The 21,542-nt window shown below is 33.5% G+C and overlaps 1 protein-coding gene across 3 annotated transcripts; it reads left to right on the top strand.

Moving 5' to 3' along the window:
• The first annotated feature begins 2,962 nt into the window (after window positions 1-2,962).
• Window positions 2,963-21,542, top strand: LOC147075237 (spliceosome-associated protein CWC27 homolog). 3 transcript variants are annotated; one of them, XM_085943130.1, is made up of 11 exons: window positions 2,963-3,108; window positions 3,322-3,430; window positions 5,002-5,102; window positions 6,677-6,827; window positions 7,047-7,242; window positions 7,591-7,721; window positions 8,167-8,395; window positions 10,135-10,326; window positions 18,129-18,284; window positions 19,521-19,712; window positions 20,572-20,600. In XM_085943130.1, exons 1-10 carry the CDS (start codon window positions 3,067-3,069, stop codon window positions 19,693-19,695), a joined length of 1,482 nt encoding a protein of 493 aa, XP_085799256.1. In that variant the 5' UTR covers window positions 2,963-3,066; the 3' UTR covers window positions 19,696-19,712; window positions 20,572-20,600. The 3 variants fall into 3 exon arrangements, with proteins under 3 accessions (XP_085799256.1, XP_085799255.1, XP_085799254.1); XM_085943129.1 differs by having other exon boundaries at window positions 19,521-21,542; XM_085943128.1 differs by lacking the exons at window positions 18,129-18,284; window positions 19,521-19,712; window positions 20,572-20,600 and adding an exon at window positions 11,118-12,358.

The following is a 21,542-nucleotide window of genomic DNA, read 5'->3' as shown; positions in this document are numbered from 1 at the left end:
AATAAATTTGATTTGATTTGAAAAACTAGGCAGTACAAAATATTTAATTGGTATGAACGTGGCATAAAATAGGTACCCTCATAATATCTATTAAATATGCATTTACAAGTCAGTTGGAAGGTAACAATCAGTACCTAACAATTTGAATATTTTAACCTTTTCTTTTACGATTCCTTAATTTTTGTTTTTAACCATGGAAGTAGGTTTACCTACCTACCTACCAAAGACATTGCAAGTATCTAACTACTTATTTAAAAACAATTACTTATGTCTTTCTAGTATTATGTACACATTATTATAGTATATTATCAAACTACCTACCTACTAAAATGCTCAAATAAAAGGCAATCAATTTGGATTGGATAATGACCTCTTTGGTACCTATGAAGTTTGACTAATGGATAATTGAATTATTTTATTTACGACATTTTCACAGAGGCAACATTATTGTTTATTTTGGCCTGGCAATGTATGAAATATCTATTCTGGCAACAAGTGACAGCCACCAGCATAAGATAAGATACTTATAGATTCGCAAGAGACGAACAAAATTATTCCCGCTAAACAGCGCCATCTCTGAGCTGTACCTGAACTACGATCGAAAAAGCCCGCCAATTTTGAAAATATATTTTAATTAAAAATTGGATTATAAAATAACATACACTCAATTATTATCGAAGTTATATATTTTTATTTTCCGTACTTATTTCTACAGTCATATTTAAAGTGAGTATGTCATTAAGACAAACCCGATATTAAATATAATTGTGGAAATAAGTAAGAAAAATTAAAATATATAATTACATAATAATTAAGTGTATGTTATTTTATAATTCAAAGTCTTCAAGTAAATAATAGCAGTGAAAATAATAAAAGACGATTATTTAAATTACTTCATATATTATATTCTTCACATACATAAATTGGAACATCTCAGACACAAACCTATTGAAAACATATTCATAATATTATGTAGGTATTATACAAATAATATGGATAGTATTTATGTCGGGTTGAACAGGCAAACAGCTTGTAACTCTTTTGATGCATCAGCTGTAGCGCGTAGTCGAGTCAGGTCCATTTGGATGTGATGAGAAGATGCATGAACGGCCGCATTCTTGAACTCCTTGTTACTAGAAAAAAATGTAAACAAATAATAATAACTCACTTCGTAAGAAAGGTGATCATGGTAAATACTAAGAGAAGAAAAAGCGAGACTTGAAAACGCAAGTACTAAACGATTAAAGAATACGTAAAAACTATTCGCCGGTACGTACGTATTACATTAAATAAAATGCACAAATTAATGATGCAATCGCTAAACCGTAGACATTATAAAAAAGGCCATCTTTACCTATCTTAATGTTTTTGAAATTCCACAGCTTAGTGGCCAAAACCGGCCAATGCCGCCCCTCTGAATTGGATCTGACTAAAGGCTGCCCGGACCATTTTCTTGAACTCCTTGTTACTAGAAAAATATGTAAACAAATAATAATAACTCACTTCGTAAGAAAGTTGATCATGGTAAATACTAAGAGAAGAAAAAGCGAGACTTGAAAACGCAAGTACTAAACGATTAAAGAATACGTAAATACTAATTGCCAGTACGTACGTATTACATTAAATTCTTTTTTCTTTTTCTTTCGACCACGTCCGATCCTAATAGGATCATATGGGCCTCCACAGAGTGGAGGTTTGTATTGACAGATTACGAGAAATGGATGTCAGCCATTTGCTCAACCTATTAGGTCCATACCCTGACACACACACAAATTGAAAAACAATATGTGTACTTGCCAGACCCAGGATTCGAACCTGGGACCCATGGCGTTATAGTCCAACGGTTAAGCCGCGCGGCCACCGTGGGCGTTACATTAAATAAAATGTACAAATTAATAATTCTATCGCTAAAACGTAGACATTATAAAAAAGGCCATCTTTACTTATCTTAATGTTTTTGAAATTCCACAGCTTAGTGTTGACCGTTGACGGTGGTTTGCCTAAGAGTTTAAGTTTTCTATTCGCGATTAAACGGATCCATTGCCGTCGTTCATGATCTGCCTTCGGTAGGATGTAACAAGGCACACCCTTCACCTCACAGCCAGGCACCCAACAACTTCGAGGCATCTGAAATTTTTGGAATGACAATAGGATCATCATGTAGTTAACCTATAATTGGTTTGAAGTACACTTTTCATGGACTATTTTTTTATGACATAACATAACGAATAAAAGAGAATGATTACATAATTTATTAACATGCTTTAAACGACAGTTACGTGTGATAACTCAATGAATTTTTTTGGTTTAGTGAAATCTAATGACTCTAATGCTTGATTGAATTCTTAATATTAAGATAACAGTTACTGGCTATCGTTTTTATATCAGGATAAAATTAATGCATATAAGACGATGTTTCGTATTTGTAAGAATAGAATATCAGTCTGGAAGTCTATTGGTTTATATTCGTAAAATTATTACAATAGTCAGTATGCCAAATGGTTTGTCATGTAAGTATAATAAACACAATGCCAAAATACATACCGATATAATATTAATTCAGGGCAGTCGAATACTATAATCACAGATAACTATAATAACACAATTTAATTGATTGTATTGATAAGTAATATGTAGATATCATAAGATTTTTTAGAGCTGAAATAGTGAAAACGTATATCTTTGAGTGAAATGACAGTTTGACGTTTGACAGTTATTTTTAAATAACTTCAGTTGCTAGAGTATGGTATTTGCAAAGACTTCATACTAATCAAATCCGTTAATTTGATTGGCTTTCACTAATCTGAGCATCGTACTAGCAAATCATAGGGATGGGCAAAATTAGAGATGGGCGAACGATTTTTTGTTAATTTACGGCCGTCATACAGCCATCTATGAGCTGTACATGGTACTATAGGCTGATCAGCGGGTATAATTTTTGTATGGCTCTTTCGCCCCCCTGAGCACCCAAGCACCGCCATCTCGCTGTCAAAAAAATAGTAAAATATGTTTATATCGAACCGTCAAATCGTATGACAAATAATAGTTTTAATCCAACACATAAAAATGAGTAATATTTATATTCAAGAGCCACCCGCTCTTGGCAAAGTAAGTATTATCACAATTATTTACGCCAAAGTAACATTTAACACATATTTTGGAAAGATTACATTTAGAGGTTATCTGTCATGTGAAAATTTAAATATGAAAATCAATTAGATGTATTGTACATATAGGTATTTAAAATATAATCCTAGTAATTGTAGTGTTTTTTTCTATTTAAATGGTTTATGAATTGAATATTTTTCGATGTTTATTTAGGTTCTCTTGAAAACGTCAGTGGGTGATATTGATTTGGAATTATGGACGAAGGAAGCCCCAAAGGCGTGCAGAAACTTCATTCAATTGTGTATGGAGGGATATTACAACGGTAAAAACATTCGGAATATTTAATTTTTAATGACAATATATTTATTTATCAATGATATTATATTATAGGAATACTAAAAACTTTTCAAGAAAACCTTTTCTATGTAGCGTAATTTCAACTGGCAAAAATAGCGGTATTGTGCTATCATTATACGACAAGTATTATATGTAATCAATGCTTTGAAAAGAGGTGATTCGAGGCATTGTTTTTCTTAATAAATACGGTGTCAACACCTCAACAATTTCGGATATAAAATGTGAACAGATGTGTGAGGTTGGCAGCTCAGATTGTAAAGTCACAAAATGAAGAAGTAGAAGGGTGTAGTTTCGTGTGGTTCATTGCAAGCATATCTTTAGTGAGAAGACGTGGAAACACTGCAGCAGGGAATTAAACCAGTTCAGTCACTAAATGCAGACTCCCAATATATTTTATTGGGAAATCAAAGAATACCAGATGTTTTAAATATATAAGAAATATATAGCATATAATATGATGACAAGTAAAATTTCTTCCAATAAGTGTCACATCTATAATACAACTTAGATCCTTCGAGAACTAAGGCGGGCCTCATAGTGCAGCGAGTAAGGCGCTGGTCTTTCATCTGGAGGTCCCGAATTCAACTCTACACTCTATATTAATGTAATTTTTCCAAAGCCTGGGTGTTTGTGATTTTTTGCCTTCTATTTTACTAAATACTCTACTGTTATTGAGCCTTATAGCCTGCTGCGGTGTAAATAAGAATATATAATTCGATACCACAGTTCAATAGGGAAACAACTCAAAATTTAAAGGTTTTGAGTTAAGAATGCCATTCGATGTAGAATAATCTTCCCTTTATAATTCAGCAAAAAAATGATCAAAAATTTCTTTAATGTGTCATAAAATCGAATAACCCTTTCAGAGATTAATCAGTAATTCCGTTATATAATCAAATTTATTGGTTAATTCTTTATTAAAATGTCCAATTTCATTGTGCATTGATTAATTCCACTAAATAAAATATAAAAAAAATGTACACTTTCATCGAAATCAAGGCTTTAAAATTAAAATGAGAATTACTGCAAAAAATTCAAACGCCATTATCTTGGAACAAGTTATATGAGTTGTTCCCCTATTGAACTGGGGTATCGAATTATGTATATTACAGGGTTGGCGAATCTATGGCACATACGCAAATTTAACTGGCACATGAACGATTTACAAATTCAATTTTTCATGCATAGTATTCTCGGACTCTCTTATATTTATATTTAATATTTCCGTAACACCCATATATTTTTAATCTGGCAGGCAACAAAGTTTGTTAGGTTATGTTGTTATTAGTTTCGTGACATATTCAAATCATATTAATCCAGGTAACCAAGTCGCCACTGTATTTCTATACAGAGCGTATACTTCATCACAAAAATTAAATCGTCCGTTTTGAACCATCCAGTCCACAGAATCCTCCATATCTTCAAATGAACAGCCACAACCACGAGTGTGTCAATACCCTGTAATAGTTCCCTGGAAACTAACAAACATGTGTATTAGTCAAGTATTAATTTATTATATATTGTGTTTATTTTTAGGAACCATATTCCACCGCCTAGTGCCAGATTTTATAGTCCAAGGCGGAGATCCAAAGGGTGATGGAACTGGAGGGGAGTCTGCCTACGGTGGCACTTTTAAGGTATGTATTTATTTATTCTTATACCCACACACCGATGGTAAAACATACTTCTTTGGCCATATCGAGGGCTTAATGTCAAACAACACTATCTACAAAAGTGCAACTTTACAGGAGAGCCAAAAATCGTTTTTTTAGATTCTTGTAACTCAACAAGGGAAATGTTTATTTAAAACCTAATGTTCATATTTTATAATTTGTTTTGTATTGTACATTTAATTGCTTCTGATGATGTTAAAATTTATAGTAATAGTTTTAAAAAAATATGAAAGCAAGGGTAACTTATGTAGTTAACGTTAAACTTTACTGACGATTTAAGAAGAAATTAGAAAAGATTGACATAACGTTGTTTGACTATCATGTAGCCGAAAATGTAAAATAACGTTATCTCAAAAAAAAAAACACTTTTGTAGATAACATTGTTTGACTTTAAGCACTCGATATCTGCTCCTCAATTGAAGTATATGGATATCATACGGTCGCTTCAAGAATCTCTGTTGCTTTCTAGTCTCCTTGTATCCTCCCAGGTTATGCCAGCATCCCATTGCTCTGCTGTATACACTCTGTGAATGATATTTAGTGACCTTTCAAGATGCCGTAGTCTTCAATAAAAATTCTTTTTAGTATGTGGCCAAACCGGGTCCAACGTCACTTCTTCACTCTCAATGTGTTGAGAGGCTGCACGGTCGGCTCTCTTATTTTCTTATTACTACTAAAGTTATACCACCGCATACCTGTTATCCATCGCGAGCATCTGTTCAAGAAGCTCAGTATACAATTATTGCTCTGAGCCTTTGTAAGGTGCCGTGACTCACTATCGTAAACCAGCACCGTCAGAATGCAAGTATCGATTAGGCGACATTTTGTTTTAATTGAGTACAGTCGTGAGTCCCGGACATATCCGCATCGATGCCATGCCAATTTGAATCGTGTCCGGAAACTTGTATATATGCAGTTCGCCGTATCACACTTCACTGTGAAATGGTGTATCCCAAATATATGGCCGTATATTAAAGACCGTCCAACCTTCTTTGGGTCATATAAGTACTTAGTACTAACAAAATTCATGTCTAAATAAAACACGGTTCTTGTTGGTTTACACTTGACAGGAAGCCAGCAGCAAACAAATTTAAAAAATAGCTAATATACTCTAGTATATCTGTCTATCTGTCTATCTGTCAGTTTAGGTTAGGTTTTCATTCTCGAATTCATGAATTTTGCTAAAATCAGCTATAAAAATTGAATCTAATAAAATTGGAGACTGTATAGTATACGGTCCTTTCCGATATAAAGCTCACGGTGAACTGTGCCATGGTGAAATGTTTTACATACAATTTACATGTAACCATTTGGATAGCGAGCCTGTTGTGAAGTACCACCTTCTATTATGTGCACCCCCTGGTATTTAAAAACTTGATGTTTTGCTCGTTGATAATCATTGGGGAATCTGGATCTGCATGACAATATTGCCTTACCATACTTTTCTACAAGTTGTTCTGTCTGGTTCCAAAAGTCTGAAGAAAGGAAAAGTTTTAATACATATATAAATTTTCTAATATCATACATTATATTTGCAGGAGGAATTCCATTCAAGACTTCGGTTCAACAGACGTGGTCTGGTGGCGATGGCCAATGCAGGAAAAGACGATAATGGATCGCAATTTTTCTTCACGCTTAACGCCACTCCTGAACTTCAGAATAAACACACCATTTTTGCGAAAGTCACCGGTAATGATCTATTACAGTAGAGTCTTTTTTCTCTTCAAATGATTTTATATAACTATCACTTAGTTTGCTATGTTGCTAGGCTAGTTGGGTCACTATTGACTTTTCAATTCTTTTCTATAGCATAGAGTAGGGGTTTTTAAACACCGTGTTACAGGGGTGCTGCTGAATATTCAAATTTAGATGCAAATGAAATTTGTGAAATAATAAATATTTTTCTAGGTGAAACTATCTTCAATATGATAAAGCTGGCTGAAGGACTAACTGACCAAGACGATAGACCTCTCTACCCTCACAAGATTATCAGTAGTCAAGTTCTGGTGGATCCATATGGAGACATTGTACCTAGAGTTAGTGATAAGTCCAAAAAGTCTGAGGAAGGTGGGAAGAAGAAGAAGAAAGATAAAACTGGGGTGAAGTGAGTTCAGAATATTATGTATTAATATTTTTGACATCACTTATTTTATGTCATAATGTGAAAAGTTTAAAGTGGTACATATATGGTTGAACTATTTTCAAAGTCTTCAAACAAAAGAGTCAAAGCAATGCCTGTGAATTATTAAATTCCGCACAGAAACAGAAGTTCATATCCAAAGTCGTCTAAAACTCAAACTTCTTTTGGTTTTCCTGAAAAGTAGTGGATCAGACTTTTCTATATTTTTTTTTCACACATAAATTTAATCACTACTTACCCGTTTTCCAGCTTAATTTCATAATTATAATATAACATCTGGACAAAATTTAATAAAACCCTGTTTTTTCTTAGAAATTTTGGCCTGCTATCTTTCGGTGTGGAAGCCGAGGAAGAAGAAGATCAATCAACAGAGTTCCGTGGGAAACCAAAATCCACCCATGATGTTTTGGACGATCCAAAACTTAGTCGATTGACAGCGTTAGGTATGTTTGAATATTTTGTTGACCCATAGGCATCTGTGTCGGTGGTATATTTGTCCTCATCACATTATAAATTATAACTGTAAAAATTCCACTATAATATTAAATAGTTTTTTCATTGGTTCTACAAACCGTTATAAATTTTGGCTATGTCACAAAGAGGCTACTAACTAATTTTTTATTTATTAAAAATGGATGTTAATCACTTCCAAATACAATTTGAAAAACAATGTAGTTCGTATTTCGTCCGGCAGGTTCGCCACTGCATGCACATCTGCCATGCAAGTACCAATTATTGCATGAAAATTCAAAAGCTTCTGAACATTTTGATCCGTGCATGCAGTTTTGCAACTTACGTGTTATACTTCATAACTAGAAAATGCACGTATAAACGGGGTATAATACTTGATGAGATAATCCATCACTGACGATATTTATTCTGATTCAGATGTTGAGAATGATGACGAGGGTGCCAGCAGCTCTAGCAAAGTGATGGACGAGGCCACAATAGCTGCCGTTAATAGTATCAGAGACAAACTTCAAGCCAAAACCAGAGGTGACCCTAAGAAAGGTTCCATTGATAATAAGGCGCCGGAGAAGTCTGATGAAAAGAGCGATGAAGAAATTGAGGAGTATTATCTGGGGAAGGACCGGATAGAAGCAAGGAAAAAACAAGCGTAAGAAACCAAATAATTGACATGGTTTTTTTAAAAATCTGTTGATATATTAATTTTTTTTTTAATAATTACAATTTCAATCAATGCGTGCATTATTGTGGTTATCATAATCAGCTGGGGTCAATTAATTGTTGGGTAAAGGTCTTTTTCCACTCCTCCCTGTCTTAGGATTTTTTTCATGTATTTCCATCAAACATTCAAGTCATAGAACCAGTACTTACGTTGTAGGGCAGCTGTGTGGTACTTAGTGCCTTATAGCGCCTGTACACGTGCATGGATTTATTCGCACCGATAGTGTGTATTGTAAACTATCGCGATAGTAACTGTTTACACGTAAAAGTGCTGACTGTCTCACCAACCTCATTCTTCAAGAGTAAACGAGACGCGATGTTGTCATTTTATGGTACTATTTGATAGGTCATGAAAATCGGTTAACCTCAAAGTGAGTCTGTGCGCGGTATAGTTCGTTTTTTTACCAGCAGATTCGCCACTATCGTTCTACTACACATATCGTAGTCCAATTGTCGTGTGAAAATTCAGAAGTTTCTGAACTTTTTTAATCTGTGCGTGCAATCTTGCAATTTGCATGATAATACGTGTTTATACATGCATTTTTTTGTTATGGCTGCGATAATACGTACCGTCAGTAGTAATCCATGCATGACAGTATTTTTCCAGCAGTTATTCAATCACTGAACAACATGTCCAGCCCTATGTCATTTTGGGAGTGTCGTGACCATGGCCCCCACAAGGGGGAGACTGGCAGGGCTGTAGCCTAGGGGCCCGGGTATAAGAGGGACCCGGCGTGGAGAGTTGACCAGCTAAGTGAGATTAACACACATCAAAAGTTTACTCTAATAGTAAAAAAAAGTTACTACTACGTTACTTTACTTCAGGACTGTTAAATGTTTTAAATATGTGGTTGTGCATTGCAGTTTGGTGTGATATGATGATCGATGTACTTAAATGATAATTCTCATGTAGAATTTAGGAAACACTGCTGTAGAGCATCACACTGGCCTTAACCTTAGCGATAGGTAGGTGGGCCCGCCAAAGATCCTTTCATGGAGGCCCGCTTCAGGATGTGGGGGCCATGGTCGTGACATATATCACATTAAATACATTCGTGTGCTTCCGTTATTTTGCTCCTCTATATTATAGAAGAATATTATTTATCTTTTATCTACATATTATTATTATTATGGCTTAGTTTTTAGGCAGGGTTTAATTGAATTTTCAAAACTAACACCGTCTGCAAATCGTATTCTTAGTTCAATGAAAACAAATAAATATGTCTGACAAAGTTTAGTGCGCACTATTTATGTCGGATCTCCACAGTCTACCTCTACCTCTACTGGATGGAAATCTTTGGCCGCATTTAAAGGCCTACGAGGTCGCAGGTTCCCCACCCCAGCTCTAGTGTAATGTATTGATAAAATTAAATTAACCGATGAGCAACATACTGTATTGTCTCAAATGTAACATAAATATTAAAAGGACAAATTAAATTATATTTTAAACCCGCAGAACAAAACCTTTTACAGACAGACGATGCACTAATTAACTTTTTTTCATAGAGATCAAATATAATGCTAATATTTTTTTACAGAAAAATATTTTAGGCACATTACATTATCTTCAGTGCAATACAGTAATTAAATCAATGGATGAGTTCCAGTATGTCTGACGTTACCATTTTATTTTATATTATAATAGAATTCTTTATTGTTGATTTTCAGTGAAGAAATCCGCGGCCAAATCAGAGACCTAAAACGTGAGATGAGCGGAAAGAAAGCGAGTGAAAGTGAAAAAGCTGCCGAAGACAAACCCGAGGAGAAGAAGCCAGAGAACGAGATTATCCAAGACTTTGAGCTGCAGCAGGAGAAGTACAGAAAGATGAAGGAGGATGTCCCCAAAAAAGGAGCTTCTAGGTGAGCATTTTGTTTGATTTATTTAATTACAGGTTATTTTCGTAATGTCACAAAACTAAACAATCATTTAAAAAGGGTGTTTTATTAAATGAGGATATGCAAAATCAGGCGGTTGTTTAATTGTTAACGGTGTAAGGTTGTTTAGAGAGGTGTTTCTCAAACTTACAACATGCTAGTACTTATACCTTTAAAGAAATAGATTTTACCAGCATACCTCACTTTCACGACGATGCGAGTCAGTTTCCAGTTGATAATCCAATTCCTACCCAACAATTACTTTACCATCTTCGTGTCATTTATGTCATTTTATATTTATATTTAAACAACCTCCGCATTCAACGTGATTCTGATGTGTTAGATTAATGTATTATGTTGTAGTATTGAATCTACATACGTGTTAGTGCTATGCTGATACTGCAACAAGTGTCCCACAAAACATTGTCGAGGATTATTGATACAGTGAAAAACCAATGTATTGGAATTATATATTGTGCTATTTTGTATCAATTGATAATTATTGGCGTACGTCATGTATTCTGCCAACATAAGCTGTAACAAAGAGAATTCTTATTGACCTTTCAAGAATATCAAAAGAAAAACAAAATAATTTTATGACAATATATTTTGTACCATGACAAGATAGACATGGCAATAAATAGTAACCTGCGGGGATATTAATAAAATGTCTTATAAATTAATAAGATTTATTAAAAAGCCTCAACAACTAACTAGATAAGCGGATTTGGTAAATCATCAAATGACAGATAATTTTTTACCATTTCTTGTTGCAGGCACAACCTGTCAACTGCTAAACCGACTGAAAGAAAGCCATGGGTAAAAAACCTGTATGAAAACACAGGTCATTACCCGGATAACTACACAGACGTGAGGTTTTTGGAACAGATGAGAAAGAACGTTAACGTTCAGAAAGTTACGTTCATCGAATGTTGCCTCGGATCGTGCAGGCTGACCCACAAAGTTTCCACATGCGTGTTATTCAGCGTGCTGTTTACTTACCTGTACAACGAATGGGCCACAATCGAAACAGTGTTCGGTGCGTCGTGTGCTTTATCCTTTGTGGGATATTTGACATTTTTGATAGCGAGATATAATTTTAAGAAGAGTAACAATGAAATTAAACCTACAGTTAATAAAAATTGCATTCCTTCACCAAATATAATAGATAAGTCTGTGGTTGATAAAGAAGAAAACGTTTTTATCGATAAAATGTTTGAAAACAGTATAAAAAACAGTTTGAAAAAAAGTGCAAAAAAGAAGTATTCTGACATTTCTTCTGAATTTAATAATACTGTGAAAAAGAATGTTAAAACAATTGACAATTCAATTACATGTCTTGTCTATGGTGATTTAAAAACTGTATTAATTTTTTTAGTCTTTGGTTATATTGTTTCTCCTACTCTTCACACATTGACAGATACGGTCAGTACTGATACGATATTTGCGACAGCGGCCTGCATGATGATTGTCCATATAATATTTTCCGACTACGGTGTATCTGTTGCGATAGTTTCCAATTCTCTATCGATAAACGCCGCCATCTTCGCCTCAATTTGTCTAGCTTCTAGACTTTCAAATGCATTCCACGCTTTCGTTTTAATATCCGTGGCCGTCCAGTGTTTTGTTTTATCGCCGATTTTAATTAATTTGATTCTTCAAACGCATTTCGCCATTGTTTTTTTCATATTGACAACACTCGCGGCTTTCGCTTCTCTGTGGAGTGTTTCTATGACCCTATTTTACTTTTTTATGTTGTCTGTACTGTTTATTAATGTGTACTGTCCATTGTTGTTTGTGAGGTGGCAAAAATATAAAGATAATATTTACGGGCCGTGGGACGAAGCCGTAGTCCATGATTCTGATGATATTGAAGAATGTATTGGATTAAGTAAAGCCAGTTGACGGTTGCATTTACCTATCAATAAAAATATAGTTAGATCATAGTATTAATAATTAGTTTTAATTGAAAATCAAATGGTATTGTAATTTTTATTTTTGATTTATGACTGAAATGATAACCAAATATTTATATAAACAAATGAAAAGCACATTAAATAATATATTAGATTATATCTTAGGTAACGATATCAAATGGGAGAATGTTTTATCATTCATTTGTCACGTTAAATCTTTAGTTTATATACCATCTTGAGAGATGGCTAATTTTATTCATTCTCAAAACATTACGTCTACAAATCAAACGCATGTTATTTATTATCAATCCTAGATGGATATTTTTAAATATGTATATAATTATTATTATGTGGTAGCGGGGAATTATTTTTAGCGGTAGCGGGGAGTTATTCGTTTTCGTTGGATTAAATATACATATTACACATATTGTTGGTTAATTTTTTTAATTCATTAAGCCCTGACTACACCAAACTATAATAAATAAAAAATATTATTCTATTTACAAAATATTCAAAGTTATGTATGATTTAATTGCATACTTTTAGATATTTTAGAAATAGACATGTATTTTTTGACTATTATCTATTATGGCTTGGTTTCTAATGGTTTAATTGAATTTTAAAAACTAACTAACACTATCTGTAAATTGTAGTCTTATTTCAATGAAAACAAATATGTATGTCTGAAAAAGTTTAATGTGCACTGTTTATGGCGGATCTTAACAGCCTACCTCCACCCTTCGCCACTGGGTTCCACTGTATGATCTTCCATAGTTTTTATCCTATCTCGATTTATTATTAAAATTATTTATCCTGTCCACTACATATTATAAATATTTATCGCCTTTTTGCATTCCATATTAATATTTTTTTACGTGGAAATCACCACTCTTATGTTTATTGATTAATGCATATTATATAATTATTATGTACTATGGTTTTATAACTTTAGTTGTTATACTACATACATGAAACAATTGTGCATATATGAGGTACCTATTTCTAAACTTCGATAACCTTTCAATTCAAAATTTGTGTGTAAACACATTTTTGTTTTCCATGCATAAATGTTTGATTTCAATGTTAGTTTCTTTTTCTATGGTATGCAATTTTCAAATAAGAACAATATGCGTATTTTTATTGTCTAATTAATATAGCTCACATATCATATCTGGATCATTAATTTGTATCTTTTCAATTTATCAGTGTCTTTCTGTCTGTCATTAGTCATTGTCATTACTATGACATAACATTTTTTTAAAACATTTTTTTTCGTATGCTTTTGACGGATTTTGGATATTATAGAATTGTAAGAAATGTAAAATTACATTACCTGAAGGAACGGCTCTTAACAATATGTTTGAGACGCAATCTGCAGTTTTCAGACAAATCGTTCAGTACCGACCAGATAACCTGAAGAGACTGGTGGTTTTGGGTAGCCTCCAGTAAAGGCGACCTAAAGGAAGAGCGTCGGCGCGCTAGAGCAACCTGATCTGAGAGAAGCAGACGATCGAGAGGGATGGAAAGTCTTGGTCGCTTAAAAGATGACAGAATTTCAAGGTGGTCATGATCCTCAGTCTCGAGGGAGCGACTAAGAAGTAGAGAGAATACATAATATGCACATATTTTTTGTTAAATTCTGATCATATGTGGATATCCATTTTTGGAAATAGACACCTCATTTGTACATTAGCATTTACATACCTGCGAGGCCATTCTAACAACACTTAACACCCGAAAAGTGATAAATGTGAAAAATATATCACATTTATCACTATACGTATTCAGGCAGTTAATTATCATAAGAAGTTGCTATCTTTTAACACCACCTCTCTTGACTGTGTTAACTTTTAGAGCAAGATAGAGTATGTCAATTACATATTGAAAATTGAGATGCGAGATGCGACTATTTTGAAAAATAATCTACATCACGGGTCACGGCCGCCGCCTCAATTTATAGTTCCCGCAAGCTGTCAAATATCGAGTGGCGAGTAGTAACATACTTTTTTAAATACATACTACAATGACATGACTAATAAATATGTAAGTTATGTTGATATGTTCAATTTTTGTTTGACGTTTCAATATAAAATTTTGGGGTTTGGGTGTAAAAACCATAGATACACCTGCATGAGCATACCCGAATTTGACCGAGCTTCGCAAATAAGAGACGTATTTCAACTTAAATTTTCACCGTATTACGAACTTACCAATTATTGTAGATAATCGCTGATAACCGCCTTGTGTATGGAAACTTGCTAAAGTGTTAACTTTTAAGAATAGCTTTGTTGGTCATATCATAGAACTATCTATATTTAGTATTATTATTTTTAAGAATGAACATAAAATTACCATGTCATTAATTAATGTATTCACATTATAAATATATATATACACTCGATCCTCTTTTTGCACTGAGGATACGTTTCAAAGACTACCGTGCAAAACAAAACCATGTAAAAAAAAATAAGGTGCCCAAACAAAAAAGGTAGATAGGTTCCATTACTTGAAATCAACTCAAAATATGAAATTCTTAAACTCAAAAATAAATCGAATTTATTTATTATTTATACCTACATAAAAATACATAATTTTCGATTTAATTTAAATTTAGCGAGAAATATATTCATTCAGTGTCGCTACTTTTGACAATAAACGTGCCCGTTTACTGCTGTTTTTCTCTGGCGAAAGATCACTCTCATCGATGGAAATATTTAATGACGCTGGCACCGAAGCACGCGGTGTGTCCCTCGTATCGAACCCGAAGTAACTGACTAGTGGCGCCATGTATGTACGTATGTATGTCTGGGCGGCATCCGGTGACAACATATGTATGCGCCAGTGGCGTGCGGTCAATTGCAACGCAATTTTTTGATAAATATGTATACACATACGTATTTTAATTCTTTTTAGTTTCTTTGAACCGTGTTAAAGCAAAAAAATCAGTGTAAATAAAAAGTAATCGGTACTTTTTTTAAACTGTGCAAAAAAAAGCTGTGCAAAAAGAGGATCGGGTGTATATAGTTATTACTGAATATAATTCATTCTGCTACCTAATAGATGTAAGCTTTTTTTTATTATGAAATTTTAATCAGCCAATGAATAAATTTATTTTCAACTATGTTGTCTAGTAATTTTTCACCTGTCAATACTTCATCCCTTCCACAATCCCCATTTGAGCTTTTCTCTATATCAATGCTTGTTTGTTCTTTGGAATAAATGTCCTGTCCATTACTATTTCAATTTTTCTTTAACGAAAGAAAATGTAAAATACTTGAGTCGCATTCTTCAATGAAAGTTACGTGTGATTAAAAATTAGCCAGAGACGCATAGAAAAATATAATATAATTGATGATTATCTCAGTATTAACTCAACATCTCATCAAAGGAAAATCATCATTTCTTCTTCAAGACGTCGCATATAGACTACCATATTATGGAGATATCATAACGTATGTACCAGTGGTGAGGGGTGAAGGTAGGCCGTTGAGAGCCGACATAAATAGTGCACACTAAACAGTCAAACATATTTGTTTTCATTAAGGCCATGCATTAGTTGAGACACGATCTAAAAAGATCGTTGCTAGGCGATGTGCGGATTGCGGGTCGCGGGTGCAAAAGACGCCTGTCAAACGAAATATTATTTCTCATATAAATCCAACATACGTCCATTTTATGTTCTGTTTATTATTCTATTAGTAACAATAATAATATATTCATTGACATGTTTTCTTTTTAAAGTAAATGGGTAACGTTTTTAGTCATCTTTACACGATTTTAGAATTAATTGGCCCGTCGCCATCACGCAGCAAAGTGACGTATGTCTGACTCCACGTTCTCTCAATGAATGCGAAGCGAGTACAAAATTTCGTCGCGCGTACAGTTGAAAATTATTTGGCGTTTCACTGATGCGTCACCTTAAACCAAGACTACACTGTGGAGATAGTGTTTGTTAGTTTTTAAAATTTAATTATACCCTGCATAATCCAAGCCATAGTAGATAATAGTAAAAATATATTCGTTTCTATAAAATACCTAAAATTATACCATTAAACCATACATCATTTTAGATATTTTGTTAATAGAAGAAATTTGCACCATCACTATCATAATATGCAATATGTATTCTTAATTCAACGAAAACAAATAAGTATGGCTGATGAAGTGTGCACTATTTTTGTCGGATCGCCCATAGCAAACCTAAACTATTATGGTTTGGTTTAGGCAGGGTTTAATTGAATTTTAAAAACTTACCTGCACCATGTGCAAATTGTATTCTTAGTTCAATGAAAACAAATAAGTATGAATGACAATGTTTAGTATGCTCTATTTATGTCGAATCTTAACAGTTTACCACCATCCCTCATGACTGCCGTGTAAGCTATTTCGCATAGGGTTTATGCAGTGATGTCTCATGTGAGTAGGCAGATCATGCACTGCTTAGGAGCTATGTATGAAGTGGAATCGTGGGCATTAAAAATACTAGACATTGAGATATGGTGCTACCAATGCTGCAAATACTTATGATGTCCTACACGGGGCACAGAATCAATACGAGTCATCAGAAAGTGACTGTCATCTGTTTCCATGCGTCACATTCTGAGAATCTTCAGGTAAACTTCGCCATGGTCCAGATAGCTTCGAAAGGTTAATTTTTTTGAGCAGTATGTCCGGTAAAAGGGACATTGGGTGAATACCGATGAGGTGAAGACATTTATTGGAAAACTGATAGCATCCACAATAAGCTGATCCATAATTCTGTAGTACTTATTCCAGAATGAACAAGATTCTCATTAGGGTGACGACGAGAAAGAGAAAATTTTAGGCAAAACATGTTGGTTAATTTTTTTAATTTCATTAAGCCTTGCTTATACCAAATCATAGTCGTTAAAAAATAATTGTTTATAAATATAAAATAATATTTTTTATCTATTATAGTTTGGTTTAGGCAGCACTTAATGAATTTTAAAAAACTAATCACCACCATGTAATATGTATTCTTAATTCAACGAAAACAATTAAGTATGACTGAAAAGTGTGCACTATTTTTGTCGGATCGCCCATAGCACACTGAAACTGTTATGGTTTGGTATGCAAGGTTTGATTGATTTTTAAAAACTAACCAGCACCATTTGCAATTTTACAACGTTTTTATTAGGTCGTATTCTAATTTGTCCGGTACAAATCTTGCAATCAATTTTTAACTAACTTCCCGACTAGCTAGACATTTGAAACTTTTAGAATATATCAGAACACGATGCCAATGCATTTTTTTAATATTTTTAGCCATTTTTAAGTAGAATTAAATTAATTTTCAGTTAATTCTGTTTTGTATGAAAAGTTATTTCGGAAGAAATCCGTAATCCAATCCACTATTATTGGTTGCTAGGGTCCTAACAACTAAATTATTAATATATACGTGCGTTACTATGGAAATCAATATGAGTGTCAAAATGACATTTCAGTATTATTTCTATCAAATACAATTTTGTTTGATCGTTTAAGCTAGTCAAGTCAAGTTTATATGATTCAACAGAAAATTTAAAAACGTACATGAAAAGTTCTTTTTATCTTGTAATTATGTATTCTTAGCTCTGCCTATACCTAACTATAATTGATAAAGAATATCTTCTATCTATAAAATATCTAAAATAATATATATAAATTAATATTTTTTGACTTTATCGACTATGGTTTGGATTAGTCAGGGCTTAATTGATTTTTTAAAACTAACAAACACTATCTACACATTGTAGTTTTAGTTCAATGAAAACAAATATGATTGACTGACAAACTGCTACACAGGTACCTATGTTATATAATTTATTATATCAATGATTTTTTCAAATTGTATGCATTATTGAATTACAGAGAGCAGTTCACACTAGCCCTATTAAACAAATTTAAAAAGAAATTATCAACTATGAAAGAGAAACTTCACGAAGAGAATGAAGGCGATGAAGAATCATCAACAAACACGCCAAAACCTCCGGTTGACGATTTAGATGCAATAAACAGTGATGATTGGTGAGTGTCAACCAAAAATTTTGACTATACGTAGAAGGATTTCTACTATGAACTTTTTGTATTATTTTTTTATGGTAATTCAAAAATATTCTTGGTTGCCATAAAAAAATTAATATTCCATACATTGCCAGCATTAACACATAGCAACATAAACAATATGTGCAGCTTTTTTGACATTTTGTACAAGTACTACTCTGCCCTTCTAAGGAAGAAGGCAGTAACTAACTCTCATACACTTACGAGATAAATGACATAATGTGTTTTTTCTCAAACTTCAGTACTGTGAATTAATAAAAAACGGTGGTAATTTTTATTAGTAGGATGTTAAAATACAAACAAAGTAATAATAAACAAGCAGTAACTGCAATGAATGGGTGCAATTACTGCCTTTTTGCTAAAAAAAAATGTATTATTTTAGAAGATGTCTATTTTTTCACTAAGGATTTTAACAGTATTTTAGTGATAATACTGATTTTACAATGAACAGAATATATAGCTTTCAAAATTACCTAACGGATGACATTCATAACTCAATTTCAAAAATTTTGCTAGTTACTGCCTTCTTCCTTAGAAGGGCAGTTAACTGTATGTATGATGCACTGTTACATATTTGTGATTGCACATCTATTTTACGTTTGTTAGCACAAATGCAAGATGTTTTTTAGAAACTCAGTGTAGCCTTGGCGAATAAATATTAGCACAAATATGATTCCTGAATCAATATAATTGGTTCATATATTCCAACCTATTGAAACTTTGTAGAACAGTCGATCTAAATAAAGTAAATTTAATCTCAAAGTGATTGTAATGAAATGAGTAGGTACTAACAAAGTGCCCTTTGGCTCTGGACGAATGGTAAGGAAATGCAGGAGAGAGTGTTTTTGGTGAGAGGGTGGTTGCTTCAGGAGTAACACTGTTTTGGAGAACTGATTTATTGAAGCACAATAGAAATGACGAAGATGTGTATAATATTTGTTTGATTATGCGGCACGTGTGTGGGAAATGTATTTGCTGAAGAACGCGTCTTCTTAATTCGACTGGGAGGCTGGAACCGAATTCAAACACTATTCAGTTCAAATTAGGATGAATGACATCTGGAAATAATTAACTGAATTGTGTGACAAATGGGTTTTTACATGCTTGCCCAGGTGTTAGGGGGATCCAGAAGAGTGCCGTCATAAAAAGGGGGTGTTAGTACCTACCTATGTTGTTAATGCAGTATCGGTTTATTTAAAGGTTGGCGCATGAGCTTCATTTTGAAAATCAAGGAGGAGTCCTCGCGAAAGATGCTTCAACCAAAGGCGATGACTGGTTCGACATCTACGATCCTAGGAATCCTCTCAACAAAAGAAAACGGGAGCAGGGCGGTAAGGGAGGACCACAATCGAGTAAAACGCAGAAGAAATTCTGAAAAATTGATTTGCCAAAGTTAAGTAACAATATTATTAAATTCAGATATATCTGAATTTGGTGTACTATCAACCAATTCATCAGTGATTTTTACCAACCGTATAAACTTCACTTGTGCTCTGTATGACATAATATTATTATCTATCTTTGTAACGTATGTGGCATTCAGTGGCGAAGTGTTTACCTTTTGGGTAAACATTTTGGGTAAATGATTACAATAAATTCAGAATTAACTGAATTTGATCATTTTTTCAATCAGTCTTTTTTAATATTATGTTCTGTTTGAAATATTATTTTTGTATAGATATTCTTTAATTCGTAATTTTTGTGTTAAATTCACCATCGTGGGGTGGGGTTACTGCCAAAAGTTGGTAAGTATTCGAAATCATGTTATGCACATCTTTTTTTTCTAGCATACATTTATATACCGACACATAATCCGTTGTTAACCCTAAATATCTAAATTATCGATTTATCAACTATTGGCAGTAACCCCACGAATATAGATATTGATCATAGAAACAATATCTATATGAAGTGAATGCAAAGTGATAACCCATTTTATAAATATAAATTCTGATTCATTGTTAATTGTAAGTGCAGAACTAGTGATGTTCACATGATTACATGCCAATAATTTCATGATATTTAAAAATGTCACTAGTTTCTCACTCTATTATTTCATTAGTTACGATATACGGAATAATAAATCAATTTGCACTGTTCATATCAGTTGCATTGTATGTATTATATTTAAATTAATTTTCATTAGTGAAGGTAAACGTTTAAAAACTGTTGAGTATTGAATCTTCGCCACTGATACGTTAAGTCGTATGTGTAACCGAGATTTATTGAGTTGTTTGTAACTTTTTCGCAGCATTATACCTCGTTTACTCATGCATGGATTTACTGCTGACAGTATCGCGGCCATAAGACAAAAATGCACGTGTAAACACGTATTATCGTACAAATTGCAAGATTACATGCATGGATTAAAAAAGTTCAGTAACTTCTGAATTTTCATGCGACAATTGGACTGTGTGATATCTGCGCCTCTGCTGTAGAACGATAGTGTTGAACCTGCCGGTAAAAAAACGAACTACACCACGCAGAGACTCAGTTTGAGGTTAATCGATTTTCATGACCTGTCAAATAGTACCATAAAATGACATCGCGTCTCGCTTGCTCTTGAAGAATGAGATTGGTGAGACAGTCAGCACTTTTACACCGGCTCTCACATCTAAACTCGTTTCATCTGAAACTTGTCGAATATGTTGATGTGACATCTTCGTTATTCACAAAACATACGTTATCTTATGGACCTTCGCACACTGCTGGAATAAAACATTTTATTTTGAAAAAAACATCTGAAGGCACATGCAACTATTTTCACCTGACATGCAGTGCAGGTATAATCCCAAAATGTTGCACTTCGTCATTCATTTTGGCTTGGCGAGTGACGTCACTGTCCTCGCACGACTTTGCTATACACACAAGAAAGATGCATGTTGCGCTCAGTTTTGATTTATGGCTATTATCCCAGTTGAGACGATTTTCAATGTGCGACTGGGCTATATGTAAACAGTTATTATTGCGATAGCTTAAAATACACACTATTGGTGCAAGGAAATCCACGCATGTGTAGAGGCGCTATTACTTATAATTTGGTGTTCTTAAATGACAAGATCCCATTATTTTGAAAAATCATTGAAATGTCAGTTTAAAAGTAGTAGTACTGAATGGTTGAAACTTTGTGACATGCATATTATATATTTTTAAATGAATTATGTGTTGTTGAAATCTCATGTGTTTCAGTAGGGAAAATATAAAAACACAGTCCAAACATCA

Source organism: Rhyacophila brunnea, unplaced genomic scaffold (genome assembly GCF_057557595.1).
Source record: "Rhyacophila brunnea isolate RB1 unplaced genomic scaffold, BYU_Rbru_1.0 scaffold_15, whole genome shotgun sequence".
Classification (NCBI taxonomy): domain Eukaryota; kingdom Metazoa; phylum Arthropoda; class Insecta; order Trichoptera; family Rhyacophilidae; genus Rhyacophila; species Rhyacophila brunnea.
This window is presented reverse-complemented; position numbering and strand designations above follow the sequence as displayed.